Source organism: Ceratotherium simum, chromosome 9 (assembly GCF_057802395.1).
Source record: "Ceratotherium simum simum isolate JZ-2026a chromosome 9, ASM5780239v1, whole genome shotgun sequence".
Taxonomy (NCBI): domain Eukaryota; kingdom Metazoa; phylum Chordata; class Mammalia; order Perissodactyla; family Rhinocerotidae; genus Ceratotherium; species Ceratotherium simum.
Window position 1 is genome coordinate 77,411,235 of NC_141908.1, and position 19,980 is coordinate 77,431,214.

The 19,980-nt window shown below is 43.4% G+C and overlaps 1 protein-coding gene across 2 annotated transcripts in view; it reads left to right on the top strand.

Moving 5' to 3' along the window:
* Nucleotides 1-19,776, top strand: part of CASP10 (caspase 10) — a 37,228-nt gene extending 17,452 nt beyond the window's left edge. For both annotated transcript variants that reach the window (XM_087435597.1, XM_087435599.1), the window contains 3 exons: nucleotides 10,287-10,410; nucleotides 11,694-12,186; nucleotides 15,018-19,776. In XM_087435597.1, the coding sequence (XP_087291723.1) occupies nucleotides 10,287-10,410; nucleotides 11,694-12,186; nucleotides 15,018-15,165 (765 nt within the window). In that variant the 3' untranslated portion in view covers nucleotides 15,166-19,776. The remainder of the gene's footprint in view (nucleotides 1-10,286; nucleotides 10,411-11,693; nucleotides 12,187-15,017) is intronic.
* The last annotated feature ends 204 nt before the right edge of the window (nucleotides 19,777-19,980 follow it).

A 19,980-nucleotide genomic window follows, 5' to 3' on the forward strand; every position in this document is an offset into this window, starting at 1 on the left:
TGCCACAACATGGCTTGATAAGTGGTGCATCGGTTCTCACCTGGGATCTGAACCTGCGAACCCTGGGCCACCAAAGCAGAACGCTCGAACTTAACTGCTACGACACTGGGCTGGCCCCTCTTTTTTTTTTCGGGAAGATTGACCCTGCGCTAACATCTGTTGCCAATCTTCCCCCTTTTTTTTTCTTCCCAAAGCCCCAGTGGGTAGTTGTGTATCATAGCTGTGGAGTTGTAGCTCTTCTATGTGGGCCACTGCCTCAGCATGGCTTGATGAGTGGTGAGTACATCTGAGTCCAGGATCCGAACGGGTGAACCCCAGGCCACCAAAGCAGAACGCTTGAACTTAACCGCTGCGCCACCGGGCTGGCCCAACCAATAATATTCTTTATAGCCTTTTTCCCCTCCAGTGCATAATTCAATCTAGGATCATATATTGTATTTAGTTGTCATGTCTCTTAGTCTCCTTTATTAATTTTATTTATTTATTTATTTTTTCCCCCAAAGCCCCAGTAGATAGTTGTATGTCATAGCTGCACATCCTCCTAGCTGCTGTATGTGGCACGCGGCCTCAGCATGGCCGGAGAAGCGGTGCTTCGGTGCGCGCCCGGGATCTGAACCTGGGCCGCCAGCAGCGGAGCACGCGCACTTAACCACTAAGCCACGGGGCCGGCCCTCTTAGTCTCCTTTAATCTCGAACATTTCCACAACTTTTCTTCCTCTTTTATGGTATTGACACTTTTGAAGAATACAGTTATTCCCCCTGCCTTTTATAAAAAAATAGAATTTTCCTCATTTTTGGTGTGTGTGGTGTTGCCTCATGATTAGATTTAAGCTATATATTCTGACCAGACTATTACATCAATGATACTGTATCTTTCTCAGCGCATCACATCTGGAGGCACATGATGTCCATCCACCCCCCCATTCGTGATGCTAATTTTGATTTTTTGGCCCAGGTGTTGTCTGATTGCTTCCCTATATAGTTAATTTTTTATAGTTACTATTTTTTCCCTTGCAACTAATAAGCAAGTTGTGGGGAGACATTTTAAGACCGTGCCAATGTCCTACTCCCCATCACAAATTTCCCCCTAGATTGAGCATCCATTGACGATTCTTCTGTGATTCCGCATTTACTATGTTTATTGAAAAGCAATGATTTTCAAACTCCAGTATTCCCTCCATATTTTTAAGTCATCACTCAGCATTTGACTGTAAGCAAGAGCCTTTCTTTCTCCTCTAGAAGTTTTTTTTGCCTACTACACTTAATTCTTCCCCCACACACTTTTTCAAATAGTTTTGTGCTCAGATACTGACATCATGTAGAAAACACTCACACACACACAGGACTTTGCTCTGAGAAATTCAGTGGTTTCTGAGGGTGTGGCTCAGCCTTGGTCTCTGAAGCACTGCTCTTTGCTGACATTAGATGATTGTGGCCATGGCCAGATGAGGATGGGGGCCATTTGTGGTGGTGGGAGTGCAGGAGGATTTGGGGGGGCTGCACCTCACTTTATGCATATTCTCATAGACTCTCAGGGTTGGAAGGTGTCTTAAAAGTTATCTAGTGGGGCTGGCCTGGTGGGGCAAGTGGTTAAGTGTGTGCGCTCCGCTGCGGCGCCCCGGGGTTCGCAGGTTTGGATCCTGGGCGTGCACCAACGCACCGCTTGTCAAGCCATGCTGTGGCGGCGTCCCATATAAAGTGGAGGAAGATGGGCATGGATGTTAGCCCAGGGCCAGTCTTCCTCAACAAAAAGAGGAGGATTGGCAGATGTTAGCTCAGGGCTGATCTTCCTCACACACACACACACAAAGTTATCTAGGCAACTCTGCTTTCCATGAAGTAATGGATAAAATAAAAGTAAATCATCTCATGTTTCATATGCAGCTGAGAGGTTTTCTTACATAAAAGAGCACTGCCAACAATTGAATTTAATGAGAAGAAACTCTGTATTTCAAGCAACAGCCCCTGATTTGTTTAAAAACCAAATCAATATTTTTTAGTGTGGCATAGGATTTTCTTAAAGAGGCATGCCTCTCTATTGAGGAGCTGTAAAATAGCTTCTTTTTTTTTTTTTTTTATTGATGTTTTAATGGTTTCTAACATTGTGAAATTTTGGGTTGTACATTTTTGTTTGTCCATCACCATATATATGACTCCCTTCACCCCTTGTGCCCACCACCCACCCCCACTGCCCCTGGTAACCACAGTCCAGTTTTCTCTGTCCACGTGTTGGTTTATATTCCACATATGAGTGAGATCATACAATGTTTGTCTTTCTCTTTCTGGCTTATTTCACTTAACATAATACGCTCCAGGCCCATCCATGTTGTTGCAAATGGGACGATTTTGTCTTTTTTTATGGCTGAGTAGTATTCCATTGTATATATATACCACATTTTCTTAACCCAATCGTCAGTCGAGGGACACTTAGGTTGCTTCCACTTCTTGGCTATGGTGAATAATGCTGCAATGAACATAGGGGTGCATAAGCCTCTTTGGATTGTTGATTTCAGGTGTGTTGGATAGATTCCCAGTAGTGGGATGGCTGGATCATAGGGCATCTCTATTTTTAATTCTTTGAGGAATCTCCATACCGTTTTCCATAGAGGCTGCACCAATTTGCATTCCCACCAGCTGTGTATGAGGGTTCCTGTTTCTCCACATCTTCTCCAACATTTGTTGTTTTTTGTCTTGGTGATTATAGCCATTCTAACGGGCGTGAGGTGGTATCTTAGTGTTGTTTTGATTTGCATTTCCCTGATGATTAGTGATGTTGTGCATCTTTTCATGTGCCTATTGGCCATCTGTATATCTTCCTTGGAGAAGTGTCTGTTCATTTCCTCTGCCCATTTTTTGATCGGGTTGTTTGTTTTTTTGTTGTTCAGTTGTGTGAGTTCTTTATATATTACGGAGATCAACCCCTTGTCAGATGTATGTTTTGCAAATATTCTCTCCCAGCTGGTTGGTTGTCTGTTCATCTTGATTCTGGTTTCATTTGTCTTATAAAAGGTCTTTAATCTGATAAAGTCCCACTTGTTTATTTTTTCTTTAGTTTCCCTAGTCTGGGTAGGCATGTCATCCGAAAAGATTCCTTTAAAATCAATGTCAAATAGTGTGTTGCCTATATTTTCTTCTATGAGTTTTATAGTTTCAGGTCTCACCTTCAGGTCTTTGATCCATTTTGAGTTAATTTTTGTGAATGGCGATAGCACATGGTCCACTTTCATTCTTTTGCATGTGGCTGTCCAGTTTTCCCAACACCATTTATTGCAGAGACTTTCATTTCTCCATTGCATGTTCTTATCACCTTTGTCAAAAATTAGCTGTCCGTATATGTGTGGTTTTATTTCTGGGCTTTCAATTCTGTTCCATTGATCTGTGTGTCTGTTTTTGTACCAGTACCATGCTGTTTTGATTACTATTGCTTTGTAGTATGTTTTGAAGTCAGGGATTGTGATGCCTCCTGCTTTGTTCTTTTTTTTTAGGATTTCTTTAGCTATTCGGGGTCTTTTGTTGCCCCATATAAATTTTAGTATTCTTTTTTCTATTTCTGTGAAGAATGTCATTGGGATTCTGATTGGGATTGCATTGAATCTGTAGATTGCTTTAGGTAATATAGACATTTAAACTATGTTTATTCTTCCAATCCACGTGCATGTGATATCTTTCCATTTCTTTATGTCATCATGGATTTCTTTCAATAATGTCTTGTAGTTCTCATTGTATAGGTCCTTCACCTCCTTGGTAAGATTTATTCCTAGGTATTTTATTCTTTTTGATGCAATTGTAAATGGTATTATCTTTTTGAGCTCTCTTTCTGTTAGTTCATTATTAGCATATAGAAATGCAACTGATTTTTGTAGATTGATTTTGTACCCTGCAACTTTGCTGTAGTTGTTGATTGTTTCTAATAGTTTTCCAACAGATTCTTTAGGGTTTTCTATATATACAATCATGTCATCTGCAAATAGTGAGAGTTTCACTTCTTCGTTACCTATTTGGATTCCTTTTATTCCTTTTTCTTGCCTAATTGCTCTGGCCAAAACCTCCAGTACTATGTTGAACAGGAGTGGTGAGAGTGGGCAGCCCTGCCTCGTTCCTGTTCTCAGAGGAATGGCTTTCAGTCTTTCCCCGTTGAGTATGATGTTGGCTGTGGGTTTGTCATATATGGCCTTTATCATGTTGAGGTACTTTCCTTCTATTCCCATTTTATTGAGAGTTTTTATCATAAATGGATGTTGTATCTTGTCAAATGCCTTCTCTGCGTCTATTGAGATGATCATGTGGTTTTTATTCTTTGTTTTGTTGATGTGATGTATCACGTTGATTGATTTGCGGATGTTGAACCATCCCTGCGTCCCTGGTATAAATCCCACTTGATCATGGTGTATGATCTTTTTAATGTATTGTTGTATTCGGTTTGCCAATATTTTGTTGAGGATTTTTGCATCAATGTTCATCAGCGATATTGGCCTGTAATTTTCTTTCTTTGTATTGTCTTTGTCTGGTTTTGGTATCAGGGTGATGTTGGCCTCGTAAAATGATTTAGGAAGTGTTCCATCTTCCTCTATTTTTTGGAATAGTTTAAGAAGGATGGGTATTAAATCTTCTTTGAATGTTTGGTAAAATTCACTGGAGAAGCCATCTGGTCCTGGACTTTTATTTTTTGGGAGGTTTTTGATTACTATTTCAATCTCTTTACTTGTTATTGGTCTATTCAGAGTCTCCATTTCTTCTTGGTTCAATTTTGGGAGGTTGTATAAGTCTAAGAATTTATCCATTTCTTCTAGATTGTCCAATTTGTTGGCATATAATTTCTCATAGTATTCTCTTATAATCCTCTGTATTTCCATGGTATCCATTGTAATTTCTCCTCTTTCATTTCTAATTTTATTTACTTGAGCCTTTTCTCTTTTTTCTTAGTAAGCCTGGCTAAGGGTTTGTCGATTTTGTTTATCTTCACGAAGAACCAACTCTTTGTTTCATTAATCATTTCTACTGGTTTTTTGGTCTCAATTTCATTTATTTCTGCTCTGATTTTTATTATTTCTCTCCTTCTGCTGGCTTTGGGCTTTGTTTGTTCTTCTTTTTCTAGTTCTGTTAGGTGTAATTTAAGGTTGCCTATTTGGGCTTTTTCTTGTTTGTTAAGGTGGGCTTGTATCGCTATGAGTTTCCCTCTCAGGACCGCTTTTGCTGCATCCCATATGGTTTGATATGGCATATTATCATTTTCGTTTGTTTCCAGATAGTTTTTGATTTCTCCTTTAATTTCATCAATGACCCATTGGTTGTTCAGTAGCATGTTGTTTAATCTCCACATTTTTGTCACTTTCCCAGTTTTTTTTTCATGGTTCATTTCCAGTTTCATAGCCTTATGGTCTGAAAAGATGCTTGTTATGATTTCAATCTTCTTAAATTTATTGAGGCTTGCTTTGTTTCCCAACATATGGTCTATCCTAGAGAATGTTCCATGCGCGCTTGAGAAGAATGTGTAGTCAGCTAAAACAGCTTCTTTTTAAGGCCTTTCTGGACTCCTCTTGAAAACAGTTGAAAGAAGACCAGGCATAGAGGATGTAACATTTGTTACCTAACCAGGTTTGTATTGCATGTTGCACAATATGCCAATCACTGAGACGACGACTTTGCAGCAGAGAAAGGGTTTATTCACAAGGCAGCCAAGCGAGGAGATGGGAGAACAAATCTCAAATCCGCCTCCCCAAAAATGACAGTTAGGGATATTTATGGGATAAAGCAGGCAGGGTGGTCTGAAGTGTGCGGATAGATGATTGGAGGTAAGGAAAAGTGAGAGAATTGATGATCTGCACAAGCGTAGTCAAGCTTCATGGCTCTTCATAGGACGCATGTTCACAAAATGGTGGTATTAGCATAAACTGAGGGTGGAGTTTTTGGCTCCCTAAGGTCAAATGGTCACCTCTTGGTCATCCGCACAGGCCCCGTTGATAAGTCGGTGCTCTTAAATAACCTGAACTGGACAAGGAGTCGACTTACAGTTCCTGAAAAACTTAAGCACCCCTTATCCTGGTGACCCAGGCATCAGAGATGTTATCTATAGGGTGGGCTTTCGTAATGCAATATCTAACTACTTTTGCAAACAGACAACTGAGTATAGTTAAAAGCAAGTTGGCCCCTGGTTTCACATTCCCAGAGAAAGAGAGCCAGGCAGACCTTAAAACCTATTCCTAGTCCCTGTTTTGTCTGATTTTATCAGCACAGGGAGGAGACAAATCAAAGACACCTGGGGCCTGGAGATGCTGGCAGAGCCTGCTGCTGCATCTGTGATGCCCTGAGTCCCAGAAAATTCGCTCAACTACTTTCAAAACGAACTAGAAAACTCAGAAAACAGCTTGCCTGGCCCTTTGATGTCACTGAGAAGGACTCTAGGATTCTCAAGGAAAGGAAATGTGCCTTGTGAGAAGAAAGGCAGGAAGTCTTTTGGAAAGTGAAACTAAATGTCCTCTGCGTTGGTTCCCTTGGGGCTGGGGAATTCTGGCATTGTGCAGCCTTGGGGTGAGGTGGTGCAGCTTTGGTCTGGCGTGAAGATGAGTCACCATCCTGCAGCCAGAAGCCTGGTGGGCTCCAGCAGGAAGGCATCCCCAGTGACTGGGCGGTGGTCACCTCAGACAGGACTCCTGGCCCTGCCCACCACCCAGCCAGTGCCAGGTCAGCCCCTCCCCAGAACACGTTGGTCATGCCTCCTTTGGGGCTTTCTGCTGCAGGGTAGCGGCTGGGGGCGGTGGTGGTGGTGTGGATGGGGAGGACAATGCAGAAAACATGAGGGCCCTAGACTATGTGTCAATTTTGTATTTAATTATGTAAAATATTTATGTAGGCCCAAAGTAAAAACTGTAACTTGAGGACTCAGAGAAGTCTGCACTGTGTCCCTGTCCCTTCCCCTCCCACATAGAGAACCACTTTATTAGTTTTTTAATTTATCCTATTGTTTCTTTTGGAAAAAAACACCCATCTCTCCCCTTTGCTGTAAAAGAGGTAGCACCCTAAAATACTAACCTTCACCTCGCTTCCTTCGGGTAACAGTGTCTCCCGAGAAGTGTACAGAGATTGTCTTCTGCTGCCTACGTGCGTGGGGATGCCCCACAGTTCTTTCAGCCACTCCTTCCTGTGGCATGAGGGTTAGTTCCAGTCTTGGGTTATTCCAAATAATGCTGCAGTAAATAAACATCCCTGTGCACGCGTCATATCGTATTTTTGCCACAGTGTCTTTGTGAACCTTCCCCTTTGGAAGGAGGGAGTTAATTCTCTTCTTGTCACCTATGGGTGACCTTTTCTATGACTGGGGATTAGGTATCTGTCCTTCTCTGCATCTACTCTAGATTTTTGGCAGTCGTCCTAACTGTGTGAATTTCCTGCATTTCCTGTTTCCTCAACAGGAGGGGCCTGGCAAGCCAGCCTGCGGGAGTAGGGGCGGGTGTTTCTCATATGCTCTTTATGACCTGGATCAGCATGGTGGGAATAGATATGTTTACTGGATACCAAGCAATTCGAGGTGTCTTGGGAGAAGTTTTACAAGTTAGTGGAGAATTCATTTCTGATCTGAGTTCAGGGCAAGCCACTGAATGCATGGCTTTTACCAAGCTTTTCTATGGGAGGGTGGAAGGGGCTGGGTGATATCTACTCGGAAAGCCTCACATAGCAGCATCTGGGAATACAGGCACCTGCTCTCCCTGCACCCTTCAGAATTAGGTCACCCTCCGTGGGGAGGGAAGGAACCCCAGGTGGGGCTGGAACCCCAGGCCAGCAGTGACAGGGCAGAATGTTGAGTCTGAGGGGACATCTGGTGTGGTGTGGTTCCAGATGCTGCTTGTGTGTTTCAGAGTGAGAGAGGCCAGAGGGAGGGACTTGGCAGTGGTGTGTTTAGTGCCCTGAATCTTTGCGCAGAAACCATGACCTCAGGAAAATATTCCAGAATCTGCCACTGGGCTAAACTGCTATTGAACAGACAGGTTTTTGGTGTAATCTCTCGGTGATGAAGTTTATCGGAGCCCATATCTCATTTTTTTCTGCAAATTTAAACTTCAGAATCCAACACACCCCACTTTCCTAGGAATCTCTCTTTCTACCTAACTGGGAGGTTGCATGATCTGATGTTGATGAGAGTGACCAGTGACCATTACTGAGCACTGGTCATGTGCCAGGCGCTGCTCTAAGAGCTGTCTAGGGCTTCTCTCATCTAATCCTCCAGTCACCAGGAGTGGGTCCACTGTTGTTCTCACCTAATGATGAGGAAACCGAGACCTAAGAGGTCTGGTGCTTTGCTGAAGGTCACGAGCTAGAAAGGAGTGGAGATTTGAACCCAGCAGTCCCCCCAGCACTCCCCCTCCCAAGGGGCTCTCCACTGCGTAGCTACAGGAGCACAGGCAACAGCTTCACTTCTCTGAAAAACAAGCAAGTGTCTTTCAGTTTTGCAATTCTGCGATTTCAAAGTTTAGACATGACTTCCTTCTCCCAAGGTGAGGAGGAATTTACAGTGCTCTGTACGACCGCAGCTGGGGTCCCTTTTGGTCTGTTCTCTGGTCTGGGGGATACCGGACTCGCTCAGCCTGAGCTGACCCCCCAGGACTGACCCTTCACGGAAGTTAATCACTAACTCAGGCCTCAGAGACAAGGGCAGAGCTTGCTGGATTCTACTGAGAGCCTGCCGTGTGTGGGAGAAGAAAAGCTTCAAGTTACACTTTCCTGTTACTGTCATGTGACAATAACGCATCTGCTGCTTCCTTTCTGTGGTGGATTCTTATCCAGAGGAACCGGGGACTTTGCAGGCACTCTTCAAAGCAGTGCTGTCCTCAGCCAAGGCCAAAGGTGTGACTCAGTTAACCCCAGGGCAGTGGTGGTTTTTGACCTGCCCAAGTTGGGTCTCTGGGCCTTTCTTTTCTTTTCCTTTCTTTTTTGGTGTCTGCCAGCCTCTCTAGATCCAGTGACAGATAGATGCTGACTCAACCCAACTAAGCTTTCTACCAGGAACACTTGAGCTGATGACTCATGTGCTCTTGACTCCCCACCCATCATCTGCAAGGAAATCTAAGTGTTTGGGGGAAGATATTTGAAGAGTCTGAGTACTTCCCTTTCTAGGAGGCAGAGCAACCCCAGTTTCCATGGAGAAGTTGGGAGCATCTGCTGACACTCTAACTTTTGAAACCAGCACGAAGGTTTGGACAGTTTCTCCAGGTCTTCTCAACTAGGGTCCAGCCTTTAATGACTGTGAGGGCTCAGAGCTGCTTGTCTCTGTCTTGCTGCTTCTTCCTCTCTCTCTGATTCTCTGTCCTTCCCACCTTTCCTAGAACAATCAGAAGTGTGTTCACCTTTGGCTGTGGAGGTGAAGCTGTTGCTCTTTCAGTCATGCATACCCTTTGAATTATTTCCAGAGAGAGGTATTTCTTTTTTATTGACTGAAGCCACTTCTTTTCTGCTTGGATCAAATATGTACCGTATTTTCAGGTGGTCATTTTAGCCACGTTTTAGCTGCACTGAAGCCAACTCATTTATAATCACATGCTGTTTACAATAGCCTTCAAAAATAATTGCACATATTTTTAAATTCCTACTGTGATCTCTACAAAAGAGATTTCTCTGTTTTTGGAGGAATCAGATCACTCCAGCATCCTACCATCTGAAAAAAAAATTGCCATTTGATATTTCTGTTGTCTTGTTAGATCCTTCCCTATGCTTTCTTCACTTTGCTGATCCAAAAGGGAGGATGCTTTTGCATAAACCCTGGGTTTGCCAAGTTTCAAATACGTATTCTGTTATTTAACACTAATTGACATTCTGTGGTCAAACCAGGTGAAGTCTGAATTTTAATCAGGACCTGGCATTCCGCCTTGGAGTTAATGGATTAATTCCAGACCAGGACCAGGATCTTGAGAACTCTCTGCCTTTGGTACTGATGAATGGAGTGGTTGGTTAGAAACATTAAACCCTTAAAATGAGGATTCTCTAAAAAGTGGTTCTTTTTTTTTTTTGATCCCTTGTGACCTTTATTTTTTTGTTTATTGCAGTAACATTGGTTTATAACATTGTATAAATTTCAGGTGTACATCATTATACTTCTATTTCTGCATAGACTACATCATGTTCACCACCCAAATACTAATTACAACCCATCACCACACACATGTGCCGAATTATCCCTTTTGCCCTCCTCCCTCCCCCCTTCCCCTCTGGTAACCACCAATCCAATCTCTGTCTCTATGTGTTTGTTTATTGTTGTTATTATCTTAAAAAGTGGTTCTATATCTTCTTCTTTCAAGGATCCTTTCTTTCAAGGATCAGCCTTGTACAGGATGGATGGGACGCATAGAGGCCACTGTGTTGTTGTCAACAACCACAGCTTTACTACACTGTCAGACAGACGAGGGACCAATAAAGATGCTGGTAAGAAGAAAGTCTGCATTTGATAGTGTATCAAATGCAAGGTGGGGATCTTAAAATCATTTTTTATTTTCACATTTTCTTTCTGTAAATCTACATATAAGGATGATATCATAAATATTTCTAAGCCTCTTTTATACTCCTGGTGTATAAGTCCATCTGGTCTGCTATAACAAAATACTGTAAACTAGATGGCTTATAAAGCCAGCCCTGGTGGTCTAGTGGTTAAGAGTCAGTGCTATCACTCCCGTGGGGAGTGTCTGGTGAAGGAACCACACCACCCGTCTGTCGGTTGTCATACTGTGGCGGCTGCATGTTGCTGTGATGCCGAAAGCTCTGCCACCATTATTTCAGATCCCAGCAGGGTCACCCATGGTGGACAGGTTTCAGTGGTGCTTCCAGACTAAGACAGACTAGGAAGAAGGACCTGGCCACCCACTTCTGAGAAAACTGGCCCTGAACACCCTGTGAATAGCAGCAGAGCACTGTCTGACAGAGCGCCGGAAGGGGAGAGGATGGCGCAGAAAGACTGGGCAAGTCTCCGCTCTGCTATCCACAGGGTCACTAGGCTCTGAATCTACTCAGGGCACTAACGACAAAAACGGCTTTTAAACAACAAACATCATTTCTCATGATTCTGGACACTGGGAAGTCCGAGATCAAGGCTCTGGTGAGAACCTGCTTCTTAGACGGCCGTCTTCTCGCTGTAACCTAACGTGGCAGAAGGGGCGAGAGAGCTCTCTGACGTCTCTTTATGGGCCCCACCCCCATGACCTAATCACCTCCCAAAGACCCCGCTTCCTCATACTGGCACCTTGGGGGTTAGGATGTCAACATATGAATTTGGGGGGGACACAAACATTCAGACCATCACGCCTGGGGTGTCACCAACCTGCTTGGAGAGGACAAGAGTCCCTGACCGTTTACGGCTCTGTGGCTTGGGGGAGAGCATGCTGGGTCAGCACGAGAAAACCTGGGTTGAGCTCTGGCTGCACAGCTAAGTGGGTCTGCACCATGGGAGGGTCACAGGCCTCAGCTTCCTCATCTGTGAAACAGGATGAAACTCAGGCCTCTGCTGACTCTCAGGACCACTGTGATAGCACGGGGGTCCTACAGACAGGCAGGTTCATTGTAAAATTTTATAGTTATGAAAGTAAAAAAATCCAAAGCGTCAGGCTATTTGCTGTGCCATTTTTGTAACTATCAGCATTGTTTCACCCCTTCGTTTTATTTCACTACACTCGATTTCAATTCATTATTTCCCCTTTCTCTCCTTTTCTTTACAGACTGCCTGAGGCACGTGTTTCAGTGGCTTGGGTTCAAGGTGCAGAGATATGATAATGTGACTAAAGGGCACCTGGATGAGATTCTGCAGAAATATAAGAGCCTTCCGGGCCATGCTAATGGAGACTGCTTCGTGTTCTGTGTTCTGACCCATGGGGAATTTGGAGCTGTCTACTCTTCAGATGAGGCCCTCATTCCCATTCGGGAGATCATGTCTCACTTTACAGCCCAGCAGTGCCCTGGTCTGGCTCACAAACCCAAGCTCTTTTTCATCCAGGCCTGTCAAGGTGAAAAGATACAACCTTCTGTATCCATTGTGGCAGATGCTATAAATCCTGAGAATGCGACCCCTTCCCTTCAGGACAGTATTCCTGTTGAGGCGGATTTCCTTCTTGGCCTGGCCACTGTCCCTGGCTACGTATCCTTTCGGCATGTGGAGGAAGGTAGCTGGTATATTCAATCTCTGTATAATCATCTGAAGTCCTTGGTTCCAAGGTGAGAGTTTTGAGTTGTTCCATCCACCTACCTGTTCATCTGTCTATCTATCAACCTACCTGTTCATCCATCTATCCACCCACCCACCTATGCATCCATCCATTCATCAATCTGTCCATCCATCCGTCCATCCGTCCATCCATCCATCCATCCGTCCGTGTATCCATCATCCATTTAAACATCTCTCCGTCCATCCATCCAAACATCTGTCTATCTATCCGTCTATCCGTCCATCCAACAAACCTGTATTGAGCACAGCGTGAAACTGGAAAGGAAGATACAGAATAAAAAAGACACAGGCACTGCCCTCAAGTTGCTCACAATCTAGAGAGATAGACAAGTAGATGGGAAGAGCATCCCCCACTGGGAAACACACATTGTAAAGCATAGGTGTTATGGGAACACACAGAACTAGTACGTCACCCAGATTTGGAGGATCAGGGGAAGCTTCTAGAGATGACAAACAGATGTTAGATAAATATTAGGGATGAAAGACATGCTGGGCAGAGGGAACAGCATGAATAAAGCCCGGGGCCTTGTATTGGTTCCTTCACTTATTCATTCATCAGTCACTCATGTTCACTCAGTGCCTGTGTGCTGCCGGCACCATCACACCCTTGGTCTCCTGCCACTGTTCTGACAACTTGCCTCTGTCTCTGCCACATCTCCTTACCTGGCACCCTGGAAATGGGCCTTCACCAAGGTTCTGCCCTGAACCTCATTCTCTGCTCTCTCGCTATAGCTCCTCCTGGCAGCTTTAGCTGTACCTCGAGGCCACTGGCACCTCCATGAAAACATCTCCCAAATGCTCATCTCTGAGTTTCTGGAGGGCAGAGTTGTTCCATTCAACTTTATATCCTCAGCACCTGACACAGTATCTGGTATATTGTTGAGCTTGATAAGTATTTGGGGGACCAATGACTGACTGAGTCAACTTCATTCTTCAGATCAGTCCTACACATTTCTCATAGCCTGCCAGGCATCCCACCTCTGTGTTGCCCTTGGACCTCACATTCAGCATGCACAGACCTCAGTCCATCTTCCCAGCCCTCTCCAGGAGCTCATACTCCTGAGTCCCGTTTCTAGGAATGATCACAATGTTCATCTGGGAATTCAGGATTGGGGATCAGGATTGGAGCCTTGAATCACCTTAGCTTTTCCCTCTTCTTTTTTTTTTTTTTTTTGTGAGGAAGATCAACCCTGAGCTAACACCTGCCAGTCCTCCTCTTTTTGCTGAGGAAGATTGGCCCTGGGCTAACATCCGTGCCGATCTTCCTCCACTTTATGTGGGACGCTGCCACAGCATGGCCTGACAAGCGGTGTGTTGGTGCGTGCCCAGGATCTGAACCCAAGCTGCCAGCAGCAGAGCGCACGCACTTAACTGCTACGCCATGGGGCTGGCCCCTTCCCTCTTCTTTATGAACCCCTCGATCCCCACCATAGCTATCAAAGACTAATGTCCTATGGCTTCAGGGACAAGGCAGTATTTATCGAGAGCCTACTGTGTGCCTACTGTACTGGATACTAAGCTAGGGGGTAGGGTACAGTTATGACCAAGAGAGGTGAAATCTCTTCTCCATGGAGCTTACAGTCCAATGAGAGGAAGGCAGATAATAAAAATGTAAGTACGTGAATATTTAAATTAATAAGATAATTTCAGGAAGTGATACCTGCTATGAAGAAAGAAAAACAGAGTAATGATATAGAGAGTGGGGCAGGGAGCCACTTGAGAAGGCTTCTTGGTAGGGTGATAATTCAAGTGGGACTGAATCATGAGGAGGAGTGGGCCACAGGAAGACATGGGGAAGGAGAGACCTGCCAGTGTGAACAGGACGCCAGGAACGAGAGCCAGGAGGGCCTGCATCCCCCTTGCAAGATAACAGTGAGGAGGAGGAGGAGGAGGAGAACACTAATAAGACTACAAATGATGGTCAACGGAATATCGTATCCAGTGTTCTAAGTGCTTTACATAAGTGACCTCACTTCATTCTCATGTCAGCCCTTGAAAGGAGTGCTGTCATGGTCCCCGTTTTGGAGCTGGGAGAACTGAGGCATAGTGAAGTGAGCAGCCTGCCCAAGACCACGTAATCGTGGTGGAGCCATGATTCAAGCTTAAGTTCTGTCTTCAGAGCCTGTGCTTTGCTGCCAATGATATGTATTGCCCACCCCTGGAACATTCTGGTAAATGCTCCACATTCTGCAAGCCCAGGCTCAAATCTACCTCCTCTATGGAGGCTTCTCTTCTCCTCCCAGCCAGAAGTGCTGTCTTTCTCCTCCAAACTTGCAGTGAAACTTTTGTTACGTGGTGTAGATCACGTTCTGCCTTGTATTATGGATCTCGTGTATATGCCATGCTTGGTAAGTTTCGTGTCTGCATTCTAAGTGTTCATGAATTGTGTCATTAGCTTTATAGCCCTCCCAAGACCAAGAATAGAGAGGGCATTATTAATAGTAGGTTCACTCTCTCTCTCTCTCTCTCTGTATCACCTACTTATCTATTCTTTCTATCTATCTATCCATCCACCAGCTTGAAAGAGGAACATGGAAAAATAATTGTATGCAAAATTCCATTATGGACTTAGTGCATTAAAATGCAAGGTGTGATTATTATAATATTCTTAAACACTGAATATAGAATTGAAAATTTTTATATAATTTAACATTTCTTTTTCGATTTCAGAAGAAGTATTTCTTTATATTTGGCAGGATTCCAGTTAGATTCTTGGCGTGTCAGACTAGGAAGAAGCCACATGCTTTAGGGTCTTCCTTCCAAGACTTTGTATGTGATTTCTGTCTCCTGATTGAAAATATTTTTTCTTCTCTGCATGCAGACGTGAAGATATCTTATCCATCCTCACCGCTGTCAATGATGATGTGAGTCGACAGGTGGACAGAGGTGGGACAAGGAAACAGATGCCCCAGCCTGCTTTCACTCTACGTAAAAAGCTAGTGTTCCCTGTGCCAAAGGAAGAGCTTTGATTACAGGGGAGAATTGTTATCGACTCTTAGACTTGAAAGGCACCTTTGGTCATCTCCAGCCTCCCACCCAGCATAGGAATTGGTGACAGATGGTGAGCTGGCCTCGCCTGTCATTCTAATGATACGAAATGCCCTATTGTCTTACACTGCAAATTCTGGTTTTTTTTTTTTTTTTTTTTTTTTAACAAGTCTAAATGTTAGAAAACTTTCCATATTGAAGCCTTGGATTGTGGTCTTGGCTTTAGTTGTGCAGCCCGAGAAAAAGTAATTGGGCTTGGTTTGTGCATCTGTGAAGGAGAAGGGGGGGACCAGGTACATTTTAAGGTTCCTTTTAGCTCTGAGAACCACTGTTCTTAGCCTAGACTGAGCTCAGACGTCCTCTCTATGACCACCCCTTGTTAGAATCCTGCGTCCCCTCAGCATGGCCTTGCTCTGGACACTGGATGACCACGAGATCACAGTTCGCTGACCCTCTCACTGCTCTGCCTTCCTAAGGCTTCTCTTCTGCATCTCCACTGAGGAGAAAATTTGGTCCATGCCACGCCCATTTCCTGCTTCCGTGTAAGGAAGGTGCTCCTGCAGGAATGGTTGTCTCTGGTTAAGAACAGGGTTGGCTCTAAGAAGATGACAGCTCAGTGCAAAGAGAGACACATTCAGCTACTCTGGGAGCAGAAACTTTACCACCTGATGTTAAAGTCCATGTTGGTCAGAACCTTTTAGCTGCTGGTGACAGGACACCTGACTCAAACCGATTAGAGCAAAGAAGGGAATTTATTGCCTCTTTCACCTGAAAACACATGAATGAGTGGCTGAATGAGTAGCGCTGGCTTCAGGTGAGGCTTGAATCAGCACCCAGTCTGCAGTACAGCATCTCTCTCTTGGCTGGAGGTCCTCGGGGTTGGCAGCTGCACTGAGCTGACTGCAGTCAACAGCCCTGCCTTGTCACTAACACGCTCTGCTCCTCTGGCCCAAAGAATGAGGGGAGAGACAGCCCGAGGGACTGAGCTGTTCACAGGGATTGTTGCTCTCTCCTTAGCCGGAGGGGTGTCTGGCTATGCCTTGTGGAGAGCATGGCTTGGTATGGAAGCTTCAATACTTTTTAAATTAAGGTTTTGAACATTTTTATGTTTGTGAACTTTTTTTTTAATTTCAAGAGAAATTTCTCTTTTTTAATTCCTGGAAGGAGGAAGATTGAAAGCTTTGTGGTTTCCTCATTTATAGATGAGGAAGCGGAGGCCCAAGGAGGCAAAGCGATTTGCTGCAGTCCTCCAGCCAGTTGCTGTTTACAGAATATTTCCCACTTAAGTGAACTGGAATGTCAAGGGACATACCAGGACTTCATGAATGTCTCCTTGGATATGCGGATGCTCAGGAAAGGTGTCAGGAAAGGAAAAAAAGAACTCTCAGTGATGTCTGACTTTATTTCTGTGAAAGTCACATTAACTTATGGTGAATTTGCTATGGGAAATATTCATAAGAACCTTGTTATAATGTAGCTAGTAATTACATGGGTTTGAATGTAGCTTGACTAAGGAAACAAATCTAATACATATGTCAGAATGATCTTCCAAATCATTGTTCGTACCAGTCAAAGCTAACAGCGGGTGGTTATGGCCTTCGTCCAGTTGGACATTGAACAGTCCTTCTCTGCCAGTGCAGGGTGCTGTGGTACAAGGCAAAGAGCGAAGGGTCTGCAGATAGAAGTCTTGGGTTTCTGTTGTGCCCGATGACTCCCTTGCTCTGAGACACTAAATCAAACTAGTTTTTTGAGCCTTATTTATAGAGAAAATATTATCTGTTGGGAGGATTAAGAATATATATCTGTTTAAATCTAATTGTGAGGTGCATATAAGGCCTTTAGGTGGCACAGTCTTCTGCTAGTAACCTAAACAGAAATAGCAGAATTTGAGTTCCTTTGCAGCTAATTCCAGCTGACTTTTAGCTGCAAATCAACACTAGCAATATCCACTGATATCCTCTGAGTGAAGAACTCGTCTTGCCCTCACTGGGGCACAGTGTCCCTGGCAGCAGCGACGCCAGCTCTTGGCTCTGAGCCTAGCCGGACAAAACACTGCTGATGAACCTTCCTTCATCAGAAACGTTTGGGGTTTGATGTTTACGTCCTAGGCCTGTGTTGTATTTCATATTTCCGTTTTGCTGAAGCTTAGTGCTTGTGCAAGGTTAATCTAGAATCAGGAAACTTCCTATGAACTTTCTTTTCAGAGGCCTCCAGCAAGCACTTTAGGCAAATATGCCTGTGAGTCATGGGTGCGTACAGACACCAGGAGTGCAATTGTCCTAAGTGGAGCGTGTACACACTTGTCCTTTGTCTGTATTTATGTGTGTGCGTGTGTGTGGGTGAGAGTGAATTTAGAGTCCAGAACAACAGGAAGTGATTTGGTCACAGCTATTTGGCAGTGGCTACAGTCATTGTCTGTCCAGACATTTATGAAATGGGCAGTTTGAGTAAAGGTTCTGTACATTTTGCCTAGTTTTGCTCAACCTACAAGAGCTATAGTTAATTTTTTGTTTCTTTTCTCTTCTTTCTTTCTCAAAAGTTTGGCTTCTACCAAACTAAATGAAGGACACAAAAACATTTGATAGAGTATTATGCAAATGTTAGTTATTTAATAATGATACCACTGGTGTTTATTATTATTAGAGCTATTAGTCATCACAGCACCCTGCTGGCATATGCTTCAGGGACTCACCATAGTGGTGGGCAGGTTTGACATCACAGGGATTTCCCTTAGCAATACGGTATATTCCTCCAGTGCTCAGGTAGTTTAAACATATAAGCAACTGGTACACTATGGTTACTGACCAATCAGAATAGCCACTGACTGGTATACACAATGGTGAATGCTGCTGAATGACAGCCCTTTATCAATGATTAAGTCTCCACTGAGGTAAACCAAATTAGAAGTGCTCTTCATTTTATAGATGTCTTTTGTGCCATATCTGATTCACAAAACCTTCTAGGTCAGATACTTTCTGAGTGATCTGGTCAAGTTGTTCTCGACCTGGAATTCTTGGGCCCTCAGGTGTTTGTGGATTTATTCTCAGGATCTGTGAGTCCTCCACCTTCGTTTTTAAATGTTGTAATTCCTTCTTGGCAATGATCTTTAAAAATTAATAGAAGTGTGTCCTGGCTCTTCTGTATGACCACTTCATCTCTGAGCACTGCCACACGATTTCTGTGCCCACAGAAAGCAGTGAATGTTACATCGACCTTTTTAATGTAGCGTGGATTAGGCTCCATAGCTCAAGGTCCTCGGATTTATCCTCAGGTGCCAGTGGTTAATCTACTTGAAACCTGCTCTAATCCATCCTCTCACCCCACGACAGACTCCTACTCCACCATCCCTCACCTCCAGCAGAGGGAACTCACACCACATGCAGAGTCAGGGATTTGGGAGCTTAGAAGGACCCTGGAGACCCTGTGGTCCAGCCTTCAGAATGTCAAATGACTTACCAAAGTCTCACGGCTGTTAGTGAAGGATTTTCAATCCTAGTGAAGGATTAGCTCCTGCTTTGCAGTCCTGCCAACTGGTTTCACTTGAACAGCTTTAACTGCTCTTTTCTCTATTGGACTTGAATCTGCCTTTATCCCAGGGATGCCAGGATGGTTCAACATCCACAAATCAATCAATGTGATACCCCACATTAACAAAATGAAGAAGAAAAATCACATGATCATCTCAATAGATGTAGAGAAAGCACTTGACAAGATCCAACATCTATTTATGATAAAAACTCTAAACAAAATTGGTATAGAAGGAAAGTACCTCAACATAAGAAAGGATATATGACAAACCCACAGCTAATATCATACTCCTTGAAACATACTTAAAACCACTGGTTCTCATTCTAAACTCTGGAGCCATACCAAATGAATGTAATTATCCTCTGCTCTGGTGAGATATATATTTTATGTGACAAGTTATTTAACTTGTTTTCTGGTGGGGTCTGGGTCTGGTCAAATGTCTGCAGTTTGTTCTTAAGGATGTGGTAAGAATACAGTGACACATTTGTATCTTTGAACAGGTACTAAATTTCTGAAAGTGGAAACCTTTTTAAAAAATACTAGAAGAAATTCCCTGTTTAAAGAAAGACTCATTTGGCAATATAAACAACCGTTTCCTAACTTTTGCATATATGAATTTTTAAAAGAGGGATTTTCTATTAAAAATTTTAAATTGTATTAAATTTTTACTTTTTAAATTTATTTTTGAATAGGTAATATCTTTACATTGTTCAAAGGTAAGAAAATATGAAAAGGTATTCAAGAAAAGTCTTGCTTCCATTTCTGTGCACCATATGCCCAGTCCTCCCACTTCCTCATCCCTTAGATAATTTCAGGGTTTCTTAGTGCAAATGCAAATAGGAAAAATAGAAATATATATGTATTTTAAAATAGGTTTTCTTGAAACAAAGTACATGTACTGTGAAACATCTCTCATTTGGTCTCATTTTAAATGATTCTGTAAGATGCTGGGAAATACTGGTACAATTCTATAATGGGAATAACTTTATGAGCTTTGTGGACTGTGTACTTGTAAGTAGTAGTAATTGACTTAGCAATAAATAAAGGGATTTTTTTCCATTTTACTGTTGAGTAATATCTTTGATTTTACTTAAGAACTTTTTTTCTGCTTACATAGCTCATTGTGTATGCTCATTGTGGGAGATTTGGGAAATACAAAAACGCACAAAGAAGAAGAGTTAATTCATGTATAATTCCATTTTGGCATACACTTTCCCCTTATTTCACTCTGCATTCGTCCCTGACCTTCCCTACCCCTTTAAATGAGC